General features: G+C 35.4%; 1 protein-coding gene across 4 annotated transcripts in view; it reads left to right on the top strand.

Annotated features, from left to right (window-relative positions):
• NOL4 (nucleolar protein 4) overlaps positions 1-26166 on the top strand; it is a 296639-nt gene that overhangs the window by 237617 nt on the left and 32856 nt on the right. For all 4 annotated transcript variants that reach the window (XM_019930343.3, XM_019930342.3, XM_073790642.1 and 1 more), the window contains one exon: positions 5653-5833. In XM_019930343.3, coding sequence (XP_019785902.2) covers positions 5653-5833 — 181 coding nt within the window. The remainder of the gene's footprint in view (positions 1-5652; positions 5834-26166) is intronic.

Raw genomic sequence — 26166 nt, 5'->3', positions numbered from 1 at the left:
TTTAAGATTGTAATTTAAGAGTGCTAAGTCTCTACTTTTGTTTTTACTAACAAAACTTTATGCCCATCAGGAAGAATTTTAGAGTAGATGGCTTTGCCAGCTACTGGGTTACTTCTTGCCAGCCATGTATCCTTACATATCAGGTTGAGGACTGTATTTATTTTGTATTTTTCTTTAAGTCAATAGTTCTGAAGCATTTATTGTTTATAAAATCATGTCAGTATGTGTGTGTGTGTGTGTGTGTGTGTGTGTGTGTAAATATTGCTACAAAGAGAGTTTGTTAACAGAACCTATTCTGGGAACACTGATAAAACTCTAGGTGAAAGGTATCCTGCTATTATCTCGGTTTCTTAAGTCGGTAACCAAATCTGTTTTCTCTGTTATTTCAGATCTTATTATTAGGCTACTTAGATTTAGTCAAAACATGTCTTCCCTTATTATCTTTCTCAGTGAGTTTGGGAGCGTCTTTGCAAAGAACAGTCTTCTGTGTTGGCATCTTAATCATTTGTGTGGCCAACAAGTGGAGACTGTATGGATACTCTTCACCATATGAAAGAAGTTACTCCCTGAGTGTTATATGTGTGAGTGTTTGTGTGTGTGTGTGTTTTGATGGCATCATAAATCACTTCTCCTCATCCCAAGTAATAATCACATTTACTTCTAGTGCAGACTGGTTTTTTTTTTTCTTAGCAGGAAAGCAGTTTAAATTAGAGCTCTGGTTCTCTCAGATCTTTTATGAATTTCCCTGGAAACTCTTAGCCACATGTGCTTAGTTCTGGAACACTTGCTATCAAGTGGAAGAAGAAGGTAGAGATGTTTTCCAGCAGTTTATATGTGAAATAAATTGCACTCCCTCCCTTCATCCATACTTGAAGAGCAAAGAGGACATTTAGAGCAGTAATTTAAAGTAAAAATGCTTCTATAGACAGACTACAAAGAACATGTAAAGTTAGGAGAAGTCTAGTAACAATAGAAAGTTCAGGCAAATTGATGCCTGAATTATCCACGTGTTTAATATTTTGCAGTGATAAGCTTGTTTGAGGTCTATGCAAGTTTTTCTTTTTACCTTAAAAAGGTGCATCACTGGTACCCTGACCATCTCAGTGATGAACTAAAAATGTAATTCCATATTGATGCAAAAATGCCTTGCAAACTCCAATTGCTATAACAATGTAAGGTAAAAGGCAAACAGAAGAAAGGTATCTGGATTATTGAATCAAGCAGAAAATTTTACTAGAATTTTCTGATAATCTTTATAGGCAGAGAAAAGTTAATGAAAATATACAGCATATTTAACAGATGGTAGAGAATATAAAAGCTAAGAAAAAGTGGAATTCTTGGGAGATATAAAAGCAATGTTTTTTTGGAAGCCTATTGTCAAAAAGTTGAGTGGAACCAGTCAGATTTAATTTTGAAAAACATATCTATGTAAGGTACCTGAGTAAAGGATTCCTTAGGCAGCTGAAGTAAGTTAGGAATTCAATCTGTATGGTCCAAGTACTAGATCAGGTTCAGCAAACTCAAGTTTGTCCTTTCCAGTTTCTACGGATGGAGTACAAACCACTCTTCCCAAATAGTGTGTGGATGAGAGGGTAATGAGTAGACAATGCCTACTCTTCTAAATCATTCCAATCTTGCCATCCATCTGTAAGTAATCCCTCTTTCTATTCTAAGCCCAATTTTTTCCTAAATTTGAGGTGCATACTTATATACATAAAGGAAATATCTATTGATAAGTCCAAAGCCTAATTATAAAAGTCACCGTAACTGTTTCTTTCATCTGTTGTATATTTTTAATGAAAGAAATCTGAATCAAAACAACTCTGTATTATCTAGTGCAATGCTGATGGTCATCCCATCATATCGATGCTCTCTTTTTTAATGGAATTTTTTAAAGAAAATTTGAAATATGTCTAGTAACATCTGGGATAGGATTTTTTCTAGTTTTTGATGAATAAAATATATTTCATTGCCTAGATGTGCAATCTTGTAGCATATTAATATTATTCTCTTTTGAAAATAATCTTCACAGCAACCTCGGGAGCAAGCTGTCAAATTTGAGGACTTTAGGAACTAATGTTTATTAAACGTTGCTTACAGAGATGAAATGTGACTCCAGGGGATATCTATTTTTTTATGTCATTTACTTATTTTTTTATGCTTTCTTTGAAACCAACAATAGTAATCATTCACAAGAAAAACATGAATTAACTTCATATTAAACCTCTCCCCAAAATACACTACAGCACAGATATTACTGGGATTTTCATACATTGTATTTCTCAACATATAGTGGACTGCCAAAACATTAATAGTGCAAATCTGTGTTTGACTACAAATGACTCCCTACAAGGCCTGTTTTGATTATTAATAGGATTACTGATTTGCCTGCTCAGTGCAGTTACTGTGGTTTGTAATAACAGTTAATAATGAAAAGACAGAGGCACATTTAAAAAATAGCACGTTTAATAATACAAATTAATTCTATCATACAAAGAATCAGAGAGAAAACATTGTGGAGACAATGCCTTCTCCCTTTTTCTTCATCATTAAGAAACTCTTCTCCTGCGAGTATATTCTGTTTTCATTTTCCAAACACAGAAAAATAAACTGGGTACGTATCAGAATAGCCATGAGTTTTCTCAAACAAGAGACTCAAATTTTATCATGCTCCCCAAGTTGTTTTCTATCAGGAAACTGGGAAGTTACACTAGTGGTAGAATTGTTTGAGGGTCTGAGGCTAGCCCCTTCTCAAGAACCTCAAACTTGCTTTGAAGTATTGAATAATTTGCCTTCTTTCAGAGTTGCAATGGCTACATGCCTCTACAGAAAGAATACTGCACAGCCCAGTGTTTTTTCATAATGCTTTAAGTGCAGTGATTTTATGAGTGTAGAAGACAGCAGACAGAGCTGCTCGTCTGGGTAAAGAGGAAAGACATAATATGAAAGCATATCTCTATGCCCTTGTCCCATAGTCTCGGGAAGACTCTGAGGCATTTCCCCAGAAGCCATGGAGAGTAGTTTGAGATGTACTACTTTATAGGAAATAGAAGTTATACATGTGAAAAAAGTTCACCCATGTAAATATCACAGATTCATCTATCAGTCTTCTGATCAGCTTTGCTAATTTCACAAGCAATAAATATATAAAATATGTCTGTATTCTAGTATGGAAGAATATATATATATATATATATATATATATATATATATATATATATATATATATATAAAATACACATATTAATCTGTCCCCAGGCAGGGAGGAGATGAGCACTTATAGATGGGAGACCATTTCACTGTACCTTTATGAAAGACTTTTGGATACTGCCTGAGGGGTAATCATCATTGGTTAGACCATTTTTCACTCACCCGGTCATTGTAACATGCCATTTAAAAGACAGCTGGTTACAGATTCTAAAATTCGAATCGTTTTTGTGTTTCTGTACCACTAATGTTGCTTTATTAATAGTTATTTTTCACAGTAGCACTGTAATTATTATAATTATTTACCTTAGACCTACTTATTATGGCACATGCTTCCAGCAACCAAAGATTCCTAGAAATATCATCTTCAATATCAGAGTATTTAAGCTCCCTTACTATTTGTAATATAAAATTTCATCATAGTACAAAAAAACCCCAAAACATATATATTGTTATGTCTTTAGGAAAAGTCCATATTACAAATGGTAAATTTGGTGAAGGCCCCCTATCTTCTTTGGTAGAGAACCACAGTCTAAAACCCACCACTGTTGGGTATTTAGCAAAGACCAACTTACAGTTTTAAGAAAAAAAAAAATCTGGAACTTGCTGTCTTCCCAGACTAAATAGTAAAGCCAGTGATACCAATAAAATCTGATTGTATATGGGTCCCTTCTTTAATGCAGTTTCTCCCAGGAAAGAGTGTTATTCTAAAGTAATTTACCTTCACAGGGATTTCTAAGGTTTAAATGCAAGGAATTACAATTAGACTTTCTAGTTCATATACCAATTTACGTCCGCTCATGTTTTTTTTTTAAGGGCAATGCTAGGAAAATTCTTATTTTCAGTTTAATTTACATTGAGGAATTTTGCTGTATATTTCATAATCTTACCTAGAACTGAAAAGATGAAAAGCTTATAAATCACATGTCTAAGATCTACAGCTGAGTGTAATAGAGTTGAATAGGTCAGTTATAGTTGAAAAGATCAGAAGAACAAGAGCAAAGTCATAACTGCATAGTTCTGATAGTCATGACAATGCTTTCACTACATGAAAGATTAGAATATCTCTGGCTGTAGCAATACTACTGGGTCCATAGAGCAAACTTATTTCACTTTTCCTCTTTTTCCAGTACTTGATGCCACACACACACAAAAAAAATGTATTTGAAAGTTTGTTTCCCTAAACATGCACTCTAAATATATAAGCTGAAAAATACTTCTGATTATGAAAAACATTCTTAAGAATTTATTAGAAATCTGTTTCTAATTCCTTCTTAAAAAAGAAAAGAAATTAAAAAAAGAATTGATGAAGAATGCAGTAGACAAGTCATATATGTTGTATATATTTTAGACTTTATAAACTCAAAGTTGAAGGGAAATTCATTCAATCTGTTTTGCTATGAACATATATACAGTTTATTGCCAATTATAATTTGTGTCCATACAACTTTCATTGGTTAGAAGTTTTGAAGCATGGTTTGTAGACACCAGCGCAACTTAAGAAAAGAAAAACAAGCAGAAAAGCCTGGGTTTACTCAAGTCTTTGTCAGGCTGTTGTGATGCATGTAATGGGCCTAGTGTGGAATCAGCACACAATAAATTTTCCTATAGCCATAAAATAAAAGAGAGAGAGAGAGCATATGAGAGAGCAGACTACAAAAAAAAAAGGAATTTCAAGAAAGCCAATTTTTGCAAATTTATTTGTAAATTGTTATTTCTCTTCATGTAATTTTTTAAAACCTAACTAGTTCTTTTTAAAATTAAAAAAAATTTTAATGTAAAGTTCACCCTCCCAACAATTTCCAATATTGTCAACCACATGCACATTTTTGTGCAACGGATCCCTCTCCCCCGGAACCACTCCCCCAATCCTGCATGACTGAATCACACAGTGAACAATTCCCCACTTCCCCCTCCCCCAGACCGTTGCAACCACCATTCTACTTTCTGATTCTATGTGCTTGACTAATTTATCGAAAATAAGTGGAATTATGCAATATTTATCTTTTTGTGATGGCTAATTTCACTTAGCATTGTCCTCGAGGTTCATACGTGTTGTAGGAGATGACAGGATTTTCTTCTTTTCTTGAGGCTGAATAATATTGCATTGTATTTATATACCATATTTTCTTTATCTATTCATTTGTCAATGGACATTTAGGTTACTTCCTTCTCTTGGCTATTGTGAACAATTCTCTTCACGTAATTTTAAATTCAGTTGGAAATTGCAAATTGCTCCATCTCCAATCTGTCTCACATTGTTACTTTGCTTTCCTTTTTTTAGTTTTTAGCAAAGTTATTGAAAATGTTCTTATGTACTGACTTAACGTTGACTATATTTTTCTTCTTGTTCAATGCAGACATGTAGATAACAATAAGATAGTCCTGTTCAAGGTGAAATAGCACAGTGATTTGATAAATAATGAAATGCTATTGTCATTGCAGGATGAATCTGCTCCAGCTGACAAACAGTGTAAACCAGAGGCGGCCCAGGGCACTTACTCAACCTCAGCTGTTTCAGGCTCCCAGGAGGTGTTGTACATCAACGGAAATGGGACCTACAGTTACCATAGTTACAGAGGGCTCGGAGGGGGACTGCTAAATCTGAACGATGCTTCTAGTAGTGGTGAGTCTTTATTACATATTATGTTTTTGTGTCCATTTGGAGTTATTAAATTCCCTAAAGCTGAGGAAAAAAAAATTGAATGAAATGTTATAAGCAGTAGTCAGTGCCAATCTGTGAAAAACAAGACCATTTAACACATAATGTCCATCTCCCTACAAGGACATCTCCCTATTCAGTTGCTGTTTCTAAAAGTAGCAGCTATTATGCAACTGAATGATTGCTGTTTTATATTCAAAAAATCTCAACTAGAGAATAGAACATTTTTTACCAAATAGTTATACATTCTTTCCTTGAAGTTGTAATACACTGTTCGTCAAAAATAATGACACCTTTTCTCAATGTTCGAAGAGGTTTTTAATTTGGAAAATTTGAGGCACCAGGAACTTTATTGACTTGATGAAATATACACAGTCATTATACCTAAGAAGATACAAATTGAAACAACACACAGAAACAATCCATGGATCTCCAGCCAACAGCTTGTCAGTGACAATGGCGTGTCCCACCAGCAGTGAGTGGTATGCTGGAACCAGCTTGTATGGGCTCATGCTTGGTAAATTTTTAGGAATTTCTTGAGCTTATATACCAGAATAAATTCCAAATGTGTAATATACAGCCATACAAATATTAGGAATACAGTATATGGGTGAACTTCTTATAACTGGGTTGTAGGAAAAGCTTTCCTAAACTATACTTAAAATCCAGGGGAAAATAAGTTTAATTAGACACACACAACTTTTGCATGACAAAAAAAAATAAAGTAAAAATTAAGTGATAAACTAAAAAGTTATTAGCTTCCTATACTACAAAGAGTTAGTAGGCCAATACATGAAGGTCTTCTAAAAAGAAAGAAATACTCAAACTGAATATTTAAAAAATAAGGCTAGAAATATGAACACACAATTCTCATAGAAAGCACTGCAAATGTCCCCTAAATACAGCTACTCAAACCCACTCCTAATAAGAGAAATGCAGCTTCTGTCAGATTAACAAAAGTCTGAATATTTACAGAATATTCCTTTGACAATGCTATGGAGGAAATGAGTACTCTCATGCATTGCTTGCAGAAATACAGAAATTTAAAGTAAACTTGACAATATCTAGGAAAATTAAATATGCATTTACCATTTGACCTAGCAGTCTCTTTACGAATCTCTTGTTAGCAGTTTATCTCAAAGATACACTGGCAAAAATACAAGAAGACATATGCAGAAGGCTATTTGTTACCGTGTTATTTATAAATGCACAAAAAAGGGTTACCAATAAAAATGTCCATCAAGAGATGGCTAGTTGATTCAATTATAGTGCATCCAAATAAGAGAATAACATGAAGCTATAAAAAGTAAGGTATCTTTATATACTCCAGATAGTGAAAAGTACTTATAGTATGCTAACATTCATTAAAGAAGGATATATATATATTTTTTAAATTTACATAGAGACAGGAATGGGGGAGGAACAGTATGAAGAAAGGAATACAAGCCAGAATTCTCTGAGTATACTTGGTTTTCATACTTTGTTTTGTAAATTTAACTTTGAAACAATTTGAGTATTTACATAATTATTAAACAATCTGATTTTAAGAATCCCTAATATTGAAAGAAAAATTATGCAAATGGACATTATCTGTTTAATGAGTGGTTGGCACAGCCCCATAGATAGGAACTTTTCTAAGTGATTTCGAAAGTCATAATTTGACACCACAGCATGAAAGCTTATGATAAAACCTTAAACTATTTTCAGTAATGATATTATTCTTTTGGAACTGTTGTCTGTGTATTATAGTTTAAAGCAAATTTGTAGTTATGTTTGTATCAGCGAAAGCTGGGATTTTCAGCAGAGGGCAAAGTAGATACAGGTGTAAAATCAATAAGTTTAAGCAAAAACTCCATAATCTTGTATTTGAATAGGTAGTATCATTGAGAACTCAGTGTAGTTTTGTTTTAAAAGAAAAACATACTTCCTATCTATTTCCACTGAAAATGCCTGGAAACAAAGACCAATTTGAAAATTTGAATTAGGCTTGATGAGCTTCTAATATATTTGGGAGAAAATTGCATTATTAGTATCAAATGAGTATATACTCTAGAAAATTACTTACCTTTACAATACTAGAACCATGCTCCGAGTGTATTCAGGAGTGATTCTGCTGCAAGGCTGGGGCTCTTTGGTCCGCCTTAAAATTAAAGGTCCTGTAAGGACAGGATTACTGAGATTTAGTGTATATCAATTGCCCTCCAGCTCAAAAGACGGGTGCTTGAAGTGGAAGAGAAAAACAAAGCAACTTATTTCAGAAAAAAAAATTAAGTTTCAAGTGTATATTCAGTTTTTCCAAAGCCAGCTAGTGAGCCTTCTCAGCTGTTTTCAACTCTTATTTTTATTTGAACAGTAAATCAGCAAGAAAGAGCAAGTCCAAGACCAGAAAAAACATAAACATAGACAAAAGCTAAGCCTTCTTTTAGCCCATAAAGCTGGAAATGCTAACACTTCTTTTTAAATATTTTATATAAGTAAGAATTGGTAGGTAGTTCAGAACTTAACCACCAAATCAAAAAATTGGGGGAAAAAAAGTTTTGTCACTAAAGATTTTATTGACATAAATTTTTTAGATTTGAAAAATTGTTCACTTAGGAAATTAAGTTATTGAACATTAATAACAATAACTACCACCTGTTGTGTCATTATGGTGTTTCAGTGTAGTCTCCATTCAATCCTTATATAGTCCTGTGAGATATATTCTGCAATTTGGGGGAAATTTTTTATAAAACTGAACTTGCCCCCACTTGAAAAAATCATGCCTAGCTACCGCTTTCTTTTTTTCTAACATGATTGAAACCTACTTTGTGAGGCTCAGAGGGTTGAGTGACTTGCCAAAAATCCCTCCTTAATAATAAAAGGAGGGGCCAGGATTTGGACACAAGCATTCTGACATGAGAGGCCACATTGTAAACCAATGAGCTGACCATCTGTGTAATAGAATATAATGGAAGCGAGTACTGAAGTAAGTGATAGCCCCTGGTAAGCACTAATCTACTGTCTCCAGAAATTCTCCCATTCTGGACATTTCATATAAATGAATGAATCATTCAATATGTGGTCTTTTGTGTCTGGCTTCTTTCACTTAGATGATGTTTTCAAGGTTCATCTATCTTATAGCATGTATCAATGCTTCATTTTTTTTAATTGCCAAATGATATTCCATTCTATGGATATGTCATACTTCGTTTAGCAATTCATCAATTGTTTAGCTCAACTGATGGGCACTTGGTTTTTTCCACTTTGGGGTTACTATGAATAATGCTGCTATAAACGTATATGTGTTATCAATTCTTTGGGGTATATACCTGAGAGTGGAATTGCTGGTTCATATATGTCGTAGCTCTATGTTTAACATTTTGAGGAAATAACAGACTGAACATGGGCTGTCTTTCAACCTTTTAAAATTTCTCTCAACAAGTCTTACAGTATTTACAGTATGAGTTTTACACTTCTTTTGTTAATTTTATTGCTAAATATTTCCCTTTGTGATGCTATTGTAGATGGAATGTTTTCCTTAAAACATTATTCTATATTTTTTCTATTTTTTGGAATAGTTTGTGAATTAGTGATATTCTTTATGTGTTTGGTAGAATTCAGGACTGATATTATCTGTGCCTGGGCTTTTCTGGGGGGTTTTTGATTCCTAAATCAATCTCTACTTACTTGTTAGAGGTCTACTTATATTGTCTCTTTCTTCTTGAGTCAGGTAGGTAGTTTGTGTATTTCCAGGCATTTGTCCATTCAGCTGAGTTATTTAATTTATTGATACAAGTGTTCATAATTCTCCTTCATAATCTTTTTTTATTTTTGTAAGGTCAGTAGTGATGCTCCTATTGTCATTTCTGATTCTAGTTATTTGAGTGTCCTCCCCTTTCTTTGGTGATTCTAGGTAAAGGTTTGTCAGTTTTCTTGATCTCTTCAAAGAGCAAGCATTTGGTTTCATTGATTTTCTTTATGGCTTTTCTATTCTCTATTTCATTGATTTCTACTCCCATATTTATTATATCCTTCATTTTGCTTACATTAAGTTTAGTTTTCTCTTATTTTCCAGTGTCTTAACCTGAAAAGTTAAGATATTTATTCCAAGTCTTTTTTTCTCTTTGTATACAGGCATTTACAGCATAAATTTCCTTCTAAGCACTGCCTTATCTGCATTACATTTTTGGTATGTTATATTTTTGCTTTCATTCACCTCAAAGTATTTTCTAATTTCCTGTATCATTTCTTCTTTGGCCAATTGGTTATTTAGTAGTATGTTGTTTAATTGCCATGTATTTGTGAATTTCCCAAATTTCTTCTGTCAATGGCTTTGTATAATTTCAATCCTTTCATGTTTATTGAAACTGGTTTAATGACCCGGATTATGGTCTATCCTGGAGAATGTCCCACGTGTACCTGAGAAGTATGTATATTCTGCCATTGGTAGTAGGGTATTTTGTAAATGGTATTAGGCCTAGTTGGTTTACAGTATTGTTCAAGTCTTCTGTATTCTTGTTGATCATCTGCCTAGTTTTTCATATTCATTGTTGTAAGAAGGGTAATGGGATCTCCAACTACTGTTGTTGAATTATTTATTTTTGCCTTTAATTCTGACAGCTCTGTTTCATTTATTTTGGCACTCTGTCATTAGGTACAGATATTGTTTATATTGTTATATCCTCTTGACAGAGGATTGATGCTTTTATCATTGCAAAATATCCCTATTTATATCTAGAAACTGTTTTAAAGTCTATTTTGCCTAATATTAATTATTTATGTAATATCAGGATCAGGAAAAGACAATGGTAACTTAGGTTATCATGTTGATACTAAAAGTGAAGAGAACTGGACAAAGCTTTGGACATGGAAATGACATGTAAAAGAGTATAGAACAGGGGCTTCCCTGGTGGCGCAGTGGTTGAGAGTCTGCCTGCCGTTGCAGGGGACGCGGGTGCGTGCCCCGGTCTGGGAAGATCCCACATGCCGCGGAGCGGCTGGGCCTGTGAGCCATGGCCGCTGAGCCTGCGTGTCTGGAGCCTGTGCTCCGGGAGAGGCCACAGCGGTGAGAGGCCCACGTACCGCAAAAAAAAAAAAAAAAAGAGTATAGAAAAAATGTTTACTCAAACACAACCAAAATAATTTATCTCTACTCCATAAATGACTAAGTAACTGTGGGAGCCCAATGCCAAATGAAAAATGTGGGGCCTCTTATTTAAGAGTTAAGAATTTCAGGATGGTGACAACAGAGCATTAAACAAATCATGAGACATTTCTGAGCAGAATCCTGTGGGACTGCACATTTCATGGCCCACTTTGCTCCTTTGATTTATTCAGCAAGTTGGAGGAAGCGTTGTGTTTTGATGAAAAAGGCAGGGAGCTACTGGTGAGGAGAAAGAAAATATATACAATGAGGGAAAAGATTGAACACATGAAGTGAGAATATTTTTAGAGAGTTTTTTTGAGAAGAGAGGAGAGAACTTTGGAGCAACTTCCGATCAAGAGTAAAAATTGAGAGGGAAATTAAAGAGAAAATGTTGATGTGAATTATTAATGAGTAGGGCTCCAAAAGTTTGCTTGCCCTTCTACCCATTCTCCACAGAGAAACCGAGGTAATCTTTAAGAAAAGGAAAACCTGATCATATTACTTCATTATCTAAAGCCCTTCTATGGGCTGTCATTGTTCTTAGAAAAATGACATTACCCAGCTCTTCATGCCTCAGGGTCTTCCCTCCTGAAGTTTTCTTTGATCATTTTTTACCCCTACATCCCTCATTTATTGCTCATTTTTAAGTCTTGAACTCCACGTCTTAGATCAGGTATAGCCATAACTCTAATAGCATCCCGAATTTGTCCCTTGAAGCATGTACCACAGTGCACATACATATACCCACACACATGTAATCACAATACACTGGTAGTCAGTCCCCAGTTGTATTGTTCAGTGATGGTCAAAAGCCACATAGGAAATCTGGCATAGGTTCCAGGTATGCAGCCATATAAGTGAGCAGTTTTTATAGAAAGTTTTATTAGAAAACACTTTTTATAAATTTGTCATTTGAGTGTAGGTACTATGATGCTGTGATGAGGTCTGCCTTGTATATAATTCTCCCCCCCAAAAAAAACCTCAGCACCATAGAATGATAGAATCTAAATGGACTTGAAAAATAATTTAATAGCAACGTCTTTATTTTTTAAAGGCTATTAAGAAAGAAACAGTCCAGGAAAATTAGATGACTTGCTCACACAGGTTGACTTTTTGGGTGTTTAGTTAATGCATCTTCTGACTTTTTGTATGGTGAGATAAAGATCTCTTAAAGACACAACAAAGAACAACTCTGAGCAGTTCAGATCGTGTATTGCTGAGAAGAAACTGGAGTAAGAGAATAACCAGAATGGCATGCAGCAAATTTAAAATGAGGTGGCTTTCTTTGAGCAATGGCCTTGGACTGAGTGTAATTGAGTGAAAAAAGAAAAAGAAAGGCAAAGACTAGTCGAAGCAAATAGCAACTTTAGGCTTAAACCCAAGAGAGTTTCTCTAGCTCACGTTTGAGAAAGGACTCTAGCTATAGTACTGGTAGCAAGGCAAATGGTTAATTTCATGTTGTGAAGGAGCTTTAAATAACATTTCTTCTCAAAAACACATTCTACCTGTAACACTGGTATTGGCTCCTGCTGTTTTGATTTTGTTTAGTTTTTGCTTTTTTAACCACAGAAGGGCACCTAGATTGATCAGACCTGCAAATCCCTTTATTTGGGGACTTTCTTCATAAATTCTGGGAACCCCAGACATTCTGACTTTTAAACATGGTATTATCTTTAGCTTAGTTTTTCATTTGTAAAACATCAGAATAGTCATTCCCTATAACAGATTTGGAGCTGTGGGGAAAAAAACTATATACATATACATAAATCTTGAGAGCTAAAAAGGCATAGCAGATTAGCATGATATGAGATGCCAACATCATATCTGATGGCTGACAACTACAGTTAATCTAAGTTTGAGAATACTTAATTTTAGAATTTGTAGAGATATTCTGAAAAGTGTGGAAGGGAGCAGCCACTTTCAAGAGACCAAGTTGAATTAGTTACACATCTGACTTAATTTATAAAGCAGATGAAGACAATCAGAATTCAGACCATTAATGGAGAAACTGGGAGGTAATTTGAGTTGGTAGCATAAACAGGAGGGCAAAGATTGAAAGAGATATAGTATTTGCAGAACCTTTTAAACTAATGTAATAAGAACATGAACTCTGCAGGTTATACTATGTTCAAGAAGAATGTGAAGGCAGAAGAACGGAAAAGGATACCTTAAAAACATTTGGATTTAATTTAACAAATATTTGGGGGTTCTCATGTTCAATTCACTGTAATAAGTACTTTCTTAGTCTGTTCGGGCTGCTATAACAAAAATAGCATAGACTGGGTGGCTTAAACAACAGACATTTATTTTTTCACAGCTCTGGAGGCTGGGAAGTCCAAGATTAAGGTGCTGGCAGATTTGCTGTCTGGTGAGAGTCTGCTTCCTGTTCCATAGAGAACCATCTTTTCACTGTGCCCCTTTCACATAGTGGAGGAATGAGGGAGCTCTCTGAGGTCTCTTTCTTATAATCTAATCTCATTCATGAGAGCTCTACCCTCATGACCTAATCACCTCCCAAAGGCCCTACCACCTAATACCATCACACTGAAGATTAGATTTCAGCAAATGAATTTGGTGGGGGGAGGTGGATGCAAACATTCCATCTATAGCTGGTGCATTAAGAGAAAACAAGTTGAATAAGGCAGAATCACTGACATTAAGAAACTAACAGATCAAAAAGATAAAACATTCCTCCTCCTCTTGTCTAAACATCAAAACTCTTTAAGACTGATTTAAATCGTACTTCCTCTGTGAAACCTTACTCTACCTTGCCACTCACTCTTCCACTCCTTGGAAAATTAATCACTCTCCTGCATGTACCTTTATTCTAGCACTTATCTCACTGTATTATGACATGTGTTTTCAAATATTTTTCCCTAAATAGATGTGCACTCCTTGAAAGCAGGAACTCTGTCTTATTCATCCCTTGAATAAGGCCAGAAATATAGTAAGTGCTCAGTCATATTGGCTTAATGAGTGAATAAATTTTTAAAAATAGAACACCTAATGCCAAAGTCAAAAAAAAATACAAAGAGAATTACTGATATATATTGGATGGCAGGGTGAAGGGTTTATCTTAGATAAAGCAAAGGGCTCAGTGGTTGAAGTTGACAATTCTGTGGGTGAAAGAGGAAGACTCCAAAGAGTTCTATGAACTCCTGCTTAAGTTTGAATATGGTAGCAATAGTAAAAGCTTGCCCATGTTGGAGACTTCATAGCGTGGAAAGGGTGCGCTTCAAATCCTTTGTTAGCCAACCTCCATTTGTTTAGAGCTGGCAAGGGTCTGCACCCAACAATCCAAATTTTCAAGTTGGAGTGTTATCAAAATGACAGCAGTTACAGTTTTTATAAAGAACTTATTCAAATCATCCCACTGAAATGAGAAGCAAGCAAGCAGCCAATCCTGCCATTATCATCACATCCAATTACATAGGACTTTGGAATGCTTTCTTTCTATCAGGAAGTTCACATCGAGCTGTCTAAAGAGGGCAATTGTTCGCTGCAGTCATCCACTGGATCTATTGAGTCTAAATTATATGCAAAATGCGTAAGTTAACTACTGATGTTTCCTCTCCACAAACCCCATCGGGCAGACTTTTCGATTTGTTTTTCAACCCTCATGTAAACTGGGCTGATACACAGATCGCAATCTAACAAGACCAAATTGTAGTAATGACCATAATAACTAACATTTGTATAGCAATTTCTAGTTTGCCCAAATCTTTATATCTGTGATCTTCTTTGCTCCTCACTAATATTGAGGATTGTCAGCTGTTAAGATGCTTTGAATCACAGCCTCTATTTATGAGCCTAAAGGAGCTTGGCCGTAAGATTCACCACCGCACTAGAGCTGGTTCACAATAGTGTGACTGGCTTGGTATGTGGCTATTGCTGTCCCTCAGCATCCACATTCTGAAACATCACTTCTCATCTGAACTTTTCAAAGGCATGCTTCTGTTCATTTACTGTCTTCACTCCTCATCTACCGCTTACTCTTCAATCCACTGTAACTTGCTTATGCCAACGTTTGGCTGAAACTGGTCAGGTTGAGTCTATCAGTGATTCCATCTATGGCCAAACTAAAAATGCTTTTTGCCCTTGATCTTACCAGATGTCTTGGGTATATTTGAATCTGTCGATAACTAGAGGCTTGAAACATCCACTCTCTTGGCTTCCATGTCACCTGATCACCAGATAATTCTTCTCCTGCTGCCTTGAGTCCTTTCCCTCGACCCACGCCCTTCCCTGCTGGGTTTCTCCTAGCATCCTTCCCTCGTCAATTTAATCCTCTTGTTCTGCACACTGCTCAAAGGAGAGCCCACCATGGTTTCAACTTCAGAATGTGCCAGAAGCTGCATAATCTCCCCCATGCTTTGCCTTGAGCTTCAGATTTTATATCCAGTTGTCTGCCACATAGCTTGATCCAGGTATCCCAAGAAACCTCATATTTAATTATTTAAGAGTGAATTCTTCAACCCCACAGATATTATTGTTTCTGAGGTTATCTCACACAGAAATGCCCTCCCCTGCACCTGATCTGTATCAGCTATTACCTTCTCTATGATTATTTTCTGGTTGCTTCACCCATTAACTTTACTTCCTTTATGTCCCCATGATACTGTAGGCATACCTCTTTTTTTTTAACCTATTATGTGCTCTTTTTTACGCTAGATTGTACAGTCTGAGGGCAAGCAAGGTAACTTTTTCTGACCATCATATCATCAGTGTCAGTAGGTAACCATCTTATATTATGGCTCAATGAATAGTAAATGGATAAATGAATGACTCAGTGAAAGAAATGATTTCAATAAAATATTGTGCCTCTTTAGAGAACTTAATTAAATCTAATTGAGCATGGGGAAAATCAGTTGAAGTTGAGGATATCTTCTTAGTGTTTGTTGTCTTTTCCTCTTAATACTCCAAAGAGCACAATACTGGAAGAAAAGTATTTCATATCAAATATTTGCGACAAATATTTTGAAATACCCATGTATGTTCTGTTTTAAAATGTATTCAGTTTAAGTCCTCTGATTCAGGAAAGAAATGTTTAACATAGTTATGTAGGGAACTGGGAAGGTATACTTTTTACTTTGACCTTACCTCCTTAATAACTTGTTCTGGCTCACTAGCCATGTGGAAACAAGGAGTGCAAATGCATGGAGAGAAAACCGTCTTGCTCCGGGAGACCAGCTGGGTGTTTCGGGTGTGAAAAATACATAAGATCTGTTATGTAAAACTGTGTAGATCATGATTTTATAGAGTAGAGCCTAAAATAGTTCATAGAAGTTAAGCAATGCCCTCTGGGTAATTCATATGTCCTTTACACAATGGGGAAGATCCACATGATGATAACACAGTATGTGAAGAAAGGCAATTGTGTGATCTAATTGGAGTCAACATGATTGGGATTATGCAGTTATTATATCTCAGTAGAGTTCCAGTAAACCTCACTGAGTTGTCAAAGCATATTCTACAGCACATAGTGGGAACTTCATTTGTATCTAGAGATTTTTCCATCCCTGTGCCCAAATTATTGTAACTATTCTTAGTAAGTCCATTTCTCCCATGTGTGTTCCTTTGATGACCTGACTTTGAATCAGAGTATAAAATTTAAAATTCAGTTCCTCAGTCACACTGGGACACAGTTCAAGTGTTCAACTGCCTAAGTGGTGATTGGCTACTGTATTGAACAGCACAGAACATTTCAATCACCACAGAAATTTCTATTGAATAGCACTGACTCTAGGCTCTAATTGTCTCACCTACACCACTGTATTGACCCTTGGTTGGCTTTCTTATTGCAGAAAACCTTTTCTACATTTATTTCATTGGCTCCTTGCATTTAATTATGTATCATTCACTCCTCAATGAACTAAATGAGGTCAGTGAATAAACTTATGAAAACTTAATTGGTGATTCTTAAATAGTAATGCTTTTAATTCAAACTACTCAGCTTTTAAATAACTTTCAGTTATCTTAGCAGTCTGAGAAGAGCTAATAATAACTTGTAACATAGGTGTTGAAAACCTTTTGGCATAGGCTGGGATTACTTGAAAACCAGAAACAAATTTTTAGAGAATTTCATTGTAACAGAATTTGTAATTATGCATTTAGAGAAAGCAAGCCTAAACTCCACATATTTGAAATGTGACCACAATTTTGACACTGAGCTCATTCTGTTTTTCCAGCTCTTCTACATACTCTAATAATAACCTAGAATTCAACTGAGACTGAATTTTTTGCACACATGTATATTGAGACACATAGAGTTTCAGCGAGATGATGCTTATTTGTAAATTTTAATGCTTGGAAATTATGTTAACCATTTGCTGGAAAATGATATGAATTATCTGCAAAATAAAATGAAGCACCTTTCAGTTTATCTGACTGAGCCCTCATATCTTCCAGCAGGTTTCTGTAGATCAGGGAGCCTCAGAGAAAGGGCTCTGAAAAGAGAGGTGAGTGACCTCGTGTTTTCCCTGGACTGCCCAGCACATGTAATTGATTTTATAGCTCAATATTGATCAGGCCTTTCTGGCAGAAGCTTTCTAAAAGCCTGTTCTCTACAGTAAAATGGATCTTATGTACTCTTAAGACCCTCTTGAGAATTTTGTGTTTGTGCCTACTCACTGAAGAGATGGAAAGAAAAGACTTTGTTAGTATTCTCAGACCTTTCTTCTTGAGCCTGCTGGTATACCATTCAGGGGCTTTCCAGGTGGCATGAGTTCATTATGGCTGGCTTGGGTTGCTTTTCTTAACAACCTCCTTTGAACTTTGACATGTCCTCTGGTAATCTCTCTAACAAACCAGTTAAAATTTCCTGGCCTTGCCAGCCCTCAGCTCCAGGAAGGAGGTCTCTTGGGGAGTTCAGAATGTTCTACTTTTCTAGGAAGTCAGAAATACCACTCTCTATATGGAAATTGAATTAGCTACTTTCTATATTCCTCCTTCCTGGGTTCAGGTATTGATGCACCTTTCTGAAACAGGCACCGGGCTGCTCCCTTAGCCTCCTTAGAGATCTTGAGTCTGCCTAAGAGCGTAGGAAAGCCAGAGTTGCCTTATTTTTTTCTCTTGCATGTTAAAAAATTCAAATTCCAAGTATGATTACAATTAGAATGCTAATATTTCCTTTTGTGATTTCAAGGCACACAGCCATTTAAAATGACATTTGGCTCTTGACTAATATACAAAGGCTTTTTCTGAAACCCTTTCTCCCATCCAGGTACAAGTGCTAGAACTTGTGCATTCACACAGTGCAACTTTGCCTCCTGAGCTGCTATTTGGTCCACTCACTCAGACCCAGAACAAAAGATTACAAAATTAAATGTGTCATGACTAACATTCTGACCAATATCGCTATGGTCACAGGGAGAAACAAATTATTTCTGGTAATTTAAGCCCATTAGGGAATATAATCCTCTTCAGTACTCTGAATGTATCTATAGGTAGCTTGTACACTACTCTAGGGATTTTTTTTCTGGTTCCTATTTCTGGCAATATAAATTTCTCTTCATTGTTCTTTGAAGAAATATGGTAGGAATAATCATGTTTTCTTAACACAGTTCCTGAAAACATATTTATAAACGCAGTGTGTCTATAATTAGGAGAAAAGTCATACTATATTTATTTTTGGTGTGCAGACATATTCTTCTGTGTTTATAATAATCACCTCATTCATATCCTCATCTTCCATGGGCTATTCTCCACCACTCTGTCCAACGATGGCCTGTTCCCATGATTTCTTCTGTTTCCTGTAAAATATTAATTTGCTTTCATTGCAACTTAAAAACAAAGATGAGAAATTGGAGGAGGACATTGACCTCCATGGATTGATTTCATCAATCCCATCTCCCTTAACATGCACAAAAAAAATTTTTCCTTCTTTCTCGTGGCTGAATAATTTTCTATTGTGTGTGTATATATATATGTGTGTGTGTGTGTATATATATATATGGATACACAAGTAATGGTATATAAACAAGTAGTTTATATGTATATGCTACTACTTGTTTATCCATTCATCCATTAACAGACACCACTTAGGTTGTTTCCACATCTGGCTAGTGTGAATATTGCTGCAATAAACATAGAAGTGGTTATATCTCTTCAATTTCCTGTTTTGATTTCCAGAAGTAGAATTGCTGGATGATATGATAGTTCTAATTTTTTGAGGAACCTCCATGCTGTTTTGCACAGTGACTGAACCAATTTACATTACCACCAGCAATGTACAAGGATTCCCTTATCTCTACATCCTTACCAATGCTTGTTTTCTCTTGTTTTCTTGACAGCCATTCTGACACATGTGAGGTGGTTTTGATTTGCCTTTCCCTGTTGATAAGTGACATTCAGCATCTGAAAGTACCTGTTAGCCATTTTGATGTCTTCTTTGGAAAAATGTCTATTTTGTTCCTCTGTCCTTTTATTTAACATTTTATTTTATAGGAGTATAGGTGATAAGCAATATTGTGCTGGTTTCAAGTGTACAGCAAAGTGATTTAGTTTTACATATACATGTATCTATTCTTTTTCAAATTCTTTTCCCATTTAGGTGGTTACATAATACTGAGCAGTGTTCCCTGTGCTATACAGTAGATCCTTGTTGGTTATCTATTTTAAATATAGCCGTGTGTACATATCAATCCCAAACTCCCAATCTATCCCTCCCCCCCCGACTTTTCCCCCCTGGTAACCTTAAGTTCATTCTCTAAATATGTGAGTCTGTTTCTGTTTTGTAAATAAGTTCATTGGTATCACTTTTTTGGGTTCTGCATATAAGCGAAATCATATATTTGTCTTTCTCTGTCTGACTTACTTCACTTAATATGATAATCTCCAGGTCCATCCATGTTGCTGAAAATGACATTATTTCATTGTTTTTAATGGCTTAGTACCATTGTATATAGGTACCACATCTTCTTTATCTATTCACCTGTGAATGGACATTTAGGTTGCTACCATGTCTTGGCTATTGTAAACATCACTGCAATGAACATTGGGGTGCATGTTTCCTTTCGAACCATGTTTTTCTCTGCATATATGCCCAGGAGTGGGATTGCTGGATAATATGGTAGCTATATTTTTAGTTTCTTGAGGAACCTCCATCCTGTCCTCCATAGTGGCTGTACCAATTTACATGCCCACCAACAATGTAGGAGGGTTCCCTTTTCTCCAGACACTCTCCAGCATTTATTGTTTGTAGACTTTTTGATAATGGCCATTTTGACTGGTGTGAGATATCTCAGTGTAGTTTTGATTTACATTTCTCTAATAACTGGCAATGTTGAGCATCTTTTCTTGTGGCTCTTGGCCATCTGTATGTCTTCTTTGGAGAAATGTCTCTTTAGGTCTTCTGCCCATTTTTTGATTGGGTTGTTTGTTTTTATGGTATTAAGCCACATTAGCTGTTTGTAAATTTTGGAGACTTATCCCTTGTCGGTCTCATCGTTTGTAAATATTTTCTGCCATTCCGTGGGTTATCTTCTCATTTTGTTTATGGTTTCCTTTGCTATGCAAAAGCTTTATAATTTAATTAGGTCTCATTTTTTAATTTTTGTTTTTATTTTCATTACTATGGGAGATGGATTGAAAAAGATATTGCTGCGATTTATGTCAGAGAGTGTTCTGCCTATGTTTTCCATTAAGAGTTTTGTAGTGTCTGGCCTTACATTTAGGTCTTTAATCCATTTGGAGTTTACTTTTGTGTATGGTGTTAGAGAATGTTCTAATTTCATTCTTTTACATGTAGCTGTCCAGTTTTCCCAGCACCATTTATTGAAGAGACTGTCTTTCCTCCATTGTAAAGTCATGCCTCCTTTGTCATAGATTAATTGACCATGGGTGTGTGGGTTTATTCTGGGCTTTCCATACTGTTCCATTGATCTATATTTCTATTTTTGTGCCAGTACCATACTGTCTTGATGGATATATCTTTGTAGTATAGTCTCAAGTCAGGGAGCCGTTTTTTAATTGGATTGTATTTTTTTGTTGTTATTGAGTAAGAATTTTTGTATTCTGGATATTAACCTCTTATCGGATATGTGGTTTGCACATATGTTTTCTCATTCTGTAGTTTACCTTTTCATTTTGTTGACGATTTCTTTTGCTGTGCAGAAGCTTTTTAATTTGATGTTGTCCCACTTGTTGATTTTTGCCTTTATTGCTTGTGCTTTTGGTGTCATATCCAAAAAAATAATTGCCCAAACCAATGTTAAGTAGATTTTCCTATTTTCTTGTAGGAATTTTATGGTATCAGGTATTCTTGTATGTCTTTAATACATTTCAAGCTAATTTTTGTGAGCAGTGTAAGATATGGTTCCAATTTCAATTTTCCCAGCATCATTTTTTTCAATTTTCCCAACACTCTCCCCAGTGAGTGGTCTTGGCTCCCTTGTCAAATATTAGTTGACTGTATATACAGAGGTTTACTTCTAGGCTCTTGTTTCTCTTCCATTTGTCTATGTGTCTATTTATATGCCAGTTCCATACTGTTTTATTTACTCTACCTTTATTGTGTAGTTTGAAATCAGGAAGTTTGATGCCTCCAGCTTTATTCTTCTTTTTCATGATGGCTTTGGCTATTAGGATTATTTTTCTATTTCTCTAAAAAAAAGGTATTGAAATTTTGATCGGCATTGTGTTAGATCTATAGATGGCTTTGGGTAATATGGACATTTCAGTAATATTAATTCTTCTAATCTGTGAACATGGAATATATTTCCATTTGTGTCTTCAATTTTTTTTTCATCAAGGTCTTGTGGTTTTCATTATATAGATTTTTCACTTGGTTAAATTTATAAATATTACATTTTTTATTCTATTGCAAATGGGATCATTTTCTTTATTTCTTTTTCACATGTTTCATTGTTAGTTACATAAACACGTTTTTAGGTTAAATAAATTGAATTAAAAAAAGAAAAAATCAGTGGTTTCACATTTCTTATAGAATAAAATGCAAATGCATTACCATAAAAAATACACATAACTGATTTCTGGATGTTGATTCTATATTCTGCAACTTTACTGAATTTGTTGATTATTCCCAACAGTTATTTTTGGTTGAGTCTTTAGAAATTTCTATATATAAACTAATAATATCTCCAAATAATGACAGTTTGACCACTTTCTTTCTGATTTAGATGCTTTTTATTTCTTTGTCTTGCCTAATAGCTCCAGTTAGGATTTCCAGTACCATGTTTAAGAAGATTGGTTAGAGTCAACATTATTGTCTTGTTCCTGATCTTAGATGAAAAGCTTTCAGTGTTTTGCCATTGAGTAAAATGTTAGCTCTGGTTTTCTCCTATATGGCCTTTATTATGTTGAGCTATGTTCTTTCTATACACAATTTGTTGAGGGTTTTTTTTTTAATTACCATGAAAAGACATATTTTGTCAAATGCTTCTGCATCTACTGAGATGATCATATGATATTTTTTCTGCCATGCTATTAATATGTGGTATCACATTTATTGATTTGCATATATTGAACCACCCTTGCATCCCAGGGATAAATCCCAATTGGTCATGGTGTATAATTCTGTTAATGTGTTGCTGAATTAAGTTTACTAATATTTTCTTGTGAATTTTTGCATCCATATTCATCAGACATACAGATCTATAGTTTTCTTTTCTTGTAGTATCCTTCTCTGGCTTTGGTATCCAGAAAGTTCTTCCACCATGAAATGAGTTTGGACTGTCCACACCTCTTCAAGTTTTTGGAACGGCTTAAGATGGATTGGCATTCATTTTTCTTTAAGTGTGTGGTAAAATCCACCTATCAAGTCTACCATACTGTTTTGGTTTTTTTTTTACATCTTTATTAGAGTATAATTGCTTTACAATGGTGTATTAGTTTCTGATTTATAACAAAGTGAATCAGTTATACATATACATGTGTTCCCATATCTCTTGCCTCTTGCATCTCCCTCCCTCCCACCCTCCCTATCCGACCCCTCTAGGTGGTCACAAAGCACCGAGCTTATCTCCCTCTGCTATGCGGCTGCTTTCCACTAGCTATCTATTTTATGTTTGGTAGTGTATATATGTCCATGCCACTCTCTCGCTTTGTCACAGCTTACCCTTCGCCCTCCCCATATCCTCAAGTCCGTTCTCCAGTAGGTCTGTGTCTTTATTCCTGTCTAACCCCTAGGTTCTTCATGATATTTTTTTTTCTTAAATTCCATATATATGTGTTAGCATATGGTATTTGTCTATCTCTTTCTGACTTACTTCACTCTGTGTGACAGACTCTAGGTCCATCCACCTCATTAAAAATAGCTCAATTTCGTTTCCTTTTATGGCTGAGTAATATTCCATTGTATATATGTGCCACATATTCTTTATCCATTCATCTGATGATGAATGTTGTTTCCATCTCCGGGCTATTGTAAATAGAGCTGCAATGAACATTTTGGTACATGACTCTTTGAATTATGGTTTTCTCAGGGTGTATGCCCAGTAGTGAGATTACTGGGTCATGTGGTAGTTCTATTTGTAGTTTTTGAAGGAACCTCCATACTGTTCTCCATAGTGGCTGTACCAATTCACATTCCCACCAGCAGTGCAAGAGTGTTCCTTTTTCTCCACACCCTCTCCAGCATTTATTCTTTCTAGATTTTTTGATGATGGCCATTCTGACTGGTGTGAGATGATATCTCATTGTAGTTTTGATTTGCATTTCTCTAATGATTAATGATGTTGAGCATTCTTTCATGTGTTTGTTGGCAGTCTGTATATCTTCTTTGGAGAAATGTCTATTTAGGTCTTCTGCCCATTTTTGGATTGGGTTTTTTTTTGTTATTGAGCTGCATGAGCTGTTTATAAATGTTGGAGGTTAATCCTTTGTCAGTTGCTTCATTTGCAAATATTTTCTCCCATTCTGAGGGTTGTCTTTTGGTCTTGTTTATGGTTTCCTTTGCTGTGAAAAAGCTTTGAAGTTTCATTAGGTTCCATTTTTGTTTTTATTTCCATTTCTCTAGGAGGAGGGTCAAAAAGGATCTAGCTGTGATTTATGTCATAGAGTGTCCTGCCTATGTTTTCCTCTAAGAGTTTGATAGTTTCTGGCCTTACATTTAGGTCTTTAATCCATTTTGAGCTTATCTTTATGTATGGTGTTAGGAAGTGATCTAATCTCATACTTTTACATGTACCTGTCCAGTTTTCCCAGCACCACTTATTGAAGAGGCTGTCCTTTCTCCATTGTACATTCCTGCCTCCTTTCTCAAAGATAAGGTGACCATATGTGCGTGGGTTTATCTCTGGGCTTTCTATCCTGTTCCATTGATCTTTCTGTTTTTGTGCCAGTACCATACTGTCTTGATTACTGTAGCATTGTAATATAGTCTGAGGTCAGGGAGCCTGATTCCTCCACCTCCGTTTTTCATTCTCAAGATTGCTTTGGCTATTCGGGGTCTTTTGTGTTTCCATACAAATTGTGAAATTTTTTGTTCTAGTTCTGTGAAAAATGCCAGTGGTAGTTTGATAGGGATTGCATTGAATCTATAGATTGCTTTGGGTAGTAGAGTCATTTTCACAATGTTGATTCTTCCAATCCAAGAACATGGAATATCTCTCCATCTATTTGTATCATCTTTAATTTCTTTCATCAGTGTCTTATAATTTTCTGCATACAGGTCTTTTGTCTCCTTAGGTAGGTTTATTCCTAGATATTTTATTCTTTTTGTTGCAATGGTAAATGGGAGTGTTTTCTTGAATTCACTTTCAGATTTTTCATCATTAGTGTACAGGAAGGCCAGAGATTTCTGTGCATTAATTTTGTATCCTGCTACTTTACCAAATTCATTGATTACTTCTAGTAGTTTTCTGATAGCATCTTTAGGATTCTCTATGTATAGTATCATATCATCTGCAAACAGTGACAGGTTTACTTCTTTTGCGATTGGGATTCCTTTAATTTCCTTTTCTTCCCTGATTGCTGTGGCTAAAACTTCCAAAACTATGTTGAATAATAGTGGTGAGTGTGGGCAACCTTGTCTTGTTCCTGATCTTAGTGGAAATGCTTTCAGTATTTCACCATTGAGGACGATGTTGGCTCTGAGTTTGTCATATATGGCCTTTATTATGTTGAGGAAAGTTCCTTCTGTGCCTACTCTCTGCAGAGTTTTTATCATAAATGGGTGTTGAATTTTGTCAAAAGCTTTCTCTGCATCTATTGAGATGATCATATGGTTTTTCTCCTTCAATTTGTTAATATGGTGTATCATGTTGATTGTTGCGTATATTGAAGAATCCTTGCATTCCTGGAATAAACTCCACTTGATCATGGTGTATGATCCTTTTAATGTGCTGTTGGATTCTGTTTGATAGTATTTTGTTGAGGATCTTTAAATCTATGTTCATCAGTGATATTGGCCTTTAGTTTTCGTTCTTTGTGACATCCTTGTTCTGGTTTTGGTATCAGGGTGATGGTGGCTTCATAGAATGAGTTTGGGAGTGTTCCACCCTGTGCTATATTTTGGAAGAGTTTGAGAAGGATATGTGTTAACTCTTCTCTAAACGTTTGATAGAATTCACCTGTGAAGCCATCTGGTTCGGGACTTTTGCTTGTTGGAAGATTTTTAAGTACAGTTTCAATTTCAGTGCTTGTGATTGGTCTGTTCATATTTTCTATTTCTTCCTGATTCAGTCTTGGCAGGTTGTTCATTTCTAAAAATTTTTCCATTTCTTCCAAGTTGTCCATTTTATTGGCATAGAGTCGCTTGTAGTAATCTCTTATGATCCTTTGTATTTCTGCAGTGTCAGTTGTTACTTCTCCCTTTTCATTTCTAATTCTATTGATTTGAGTCTTCTCCCTTTTTTTTCTTGATGAGTCTGGCTAATGGTTTATCAATTTTGTTTATCTTCTCAAAGAACCAGCATTTAGTTTTATTAATCTTTACTATCATTTCCTTCATTTCTTTTTCATTTATTTCTGATCTGATCTTTATGATTTCTTTCCTTCTGCTAACTTTGGGGTTTTTTTTTGCTCTTCTTTCTCTAATTGCTTTAGGTGCAAGGTTAGGATGTTTATTCGAGATGTTTCCTGTTTCTTAAGGTAGGATTGTCTTGCTATAAACTTCCCTCTTACAACTGCTTTTGCTGCATCCCATAGGTTTTGGGTCGTCGTGTCTCCATTGTCATTTGTTCTAGGTATTTTTTAATTTTCTCTTTGATTT

The sequence above is a fragment of the Tursiops truncatus genome, chromosome 13 (assembly GCF_011762595.2).
Source record: "Tursiops truncatus isolate mTurTru1 chromosome 13, mTurTru1.mat.Y, whole genome shotgun sequence".
Lineage (NCBI taxonomy): Eukaryota > Metazoa > Chordata > Mammalia > Artiodactyla > Delphinidae > Tursiops > Tursiops truncatus.
This window is presented reverse-complemented; position numbering and strand designations above follow the sequence as displayed.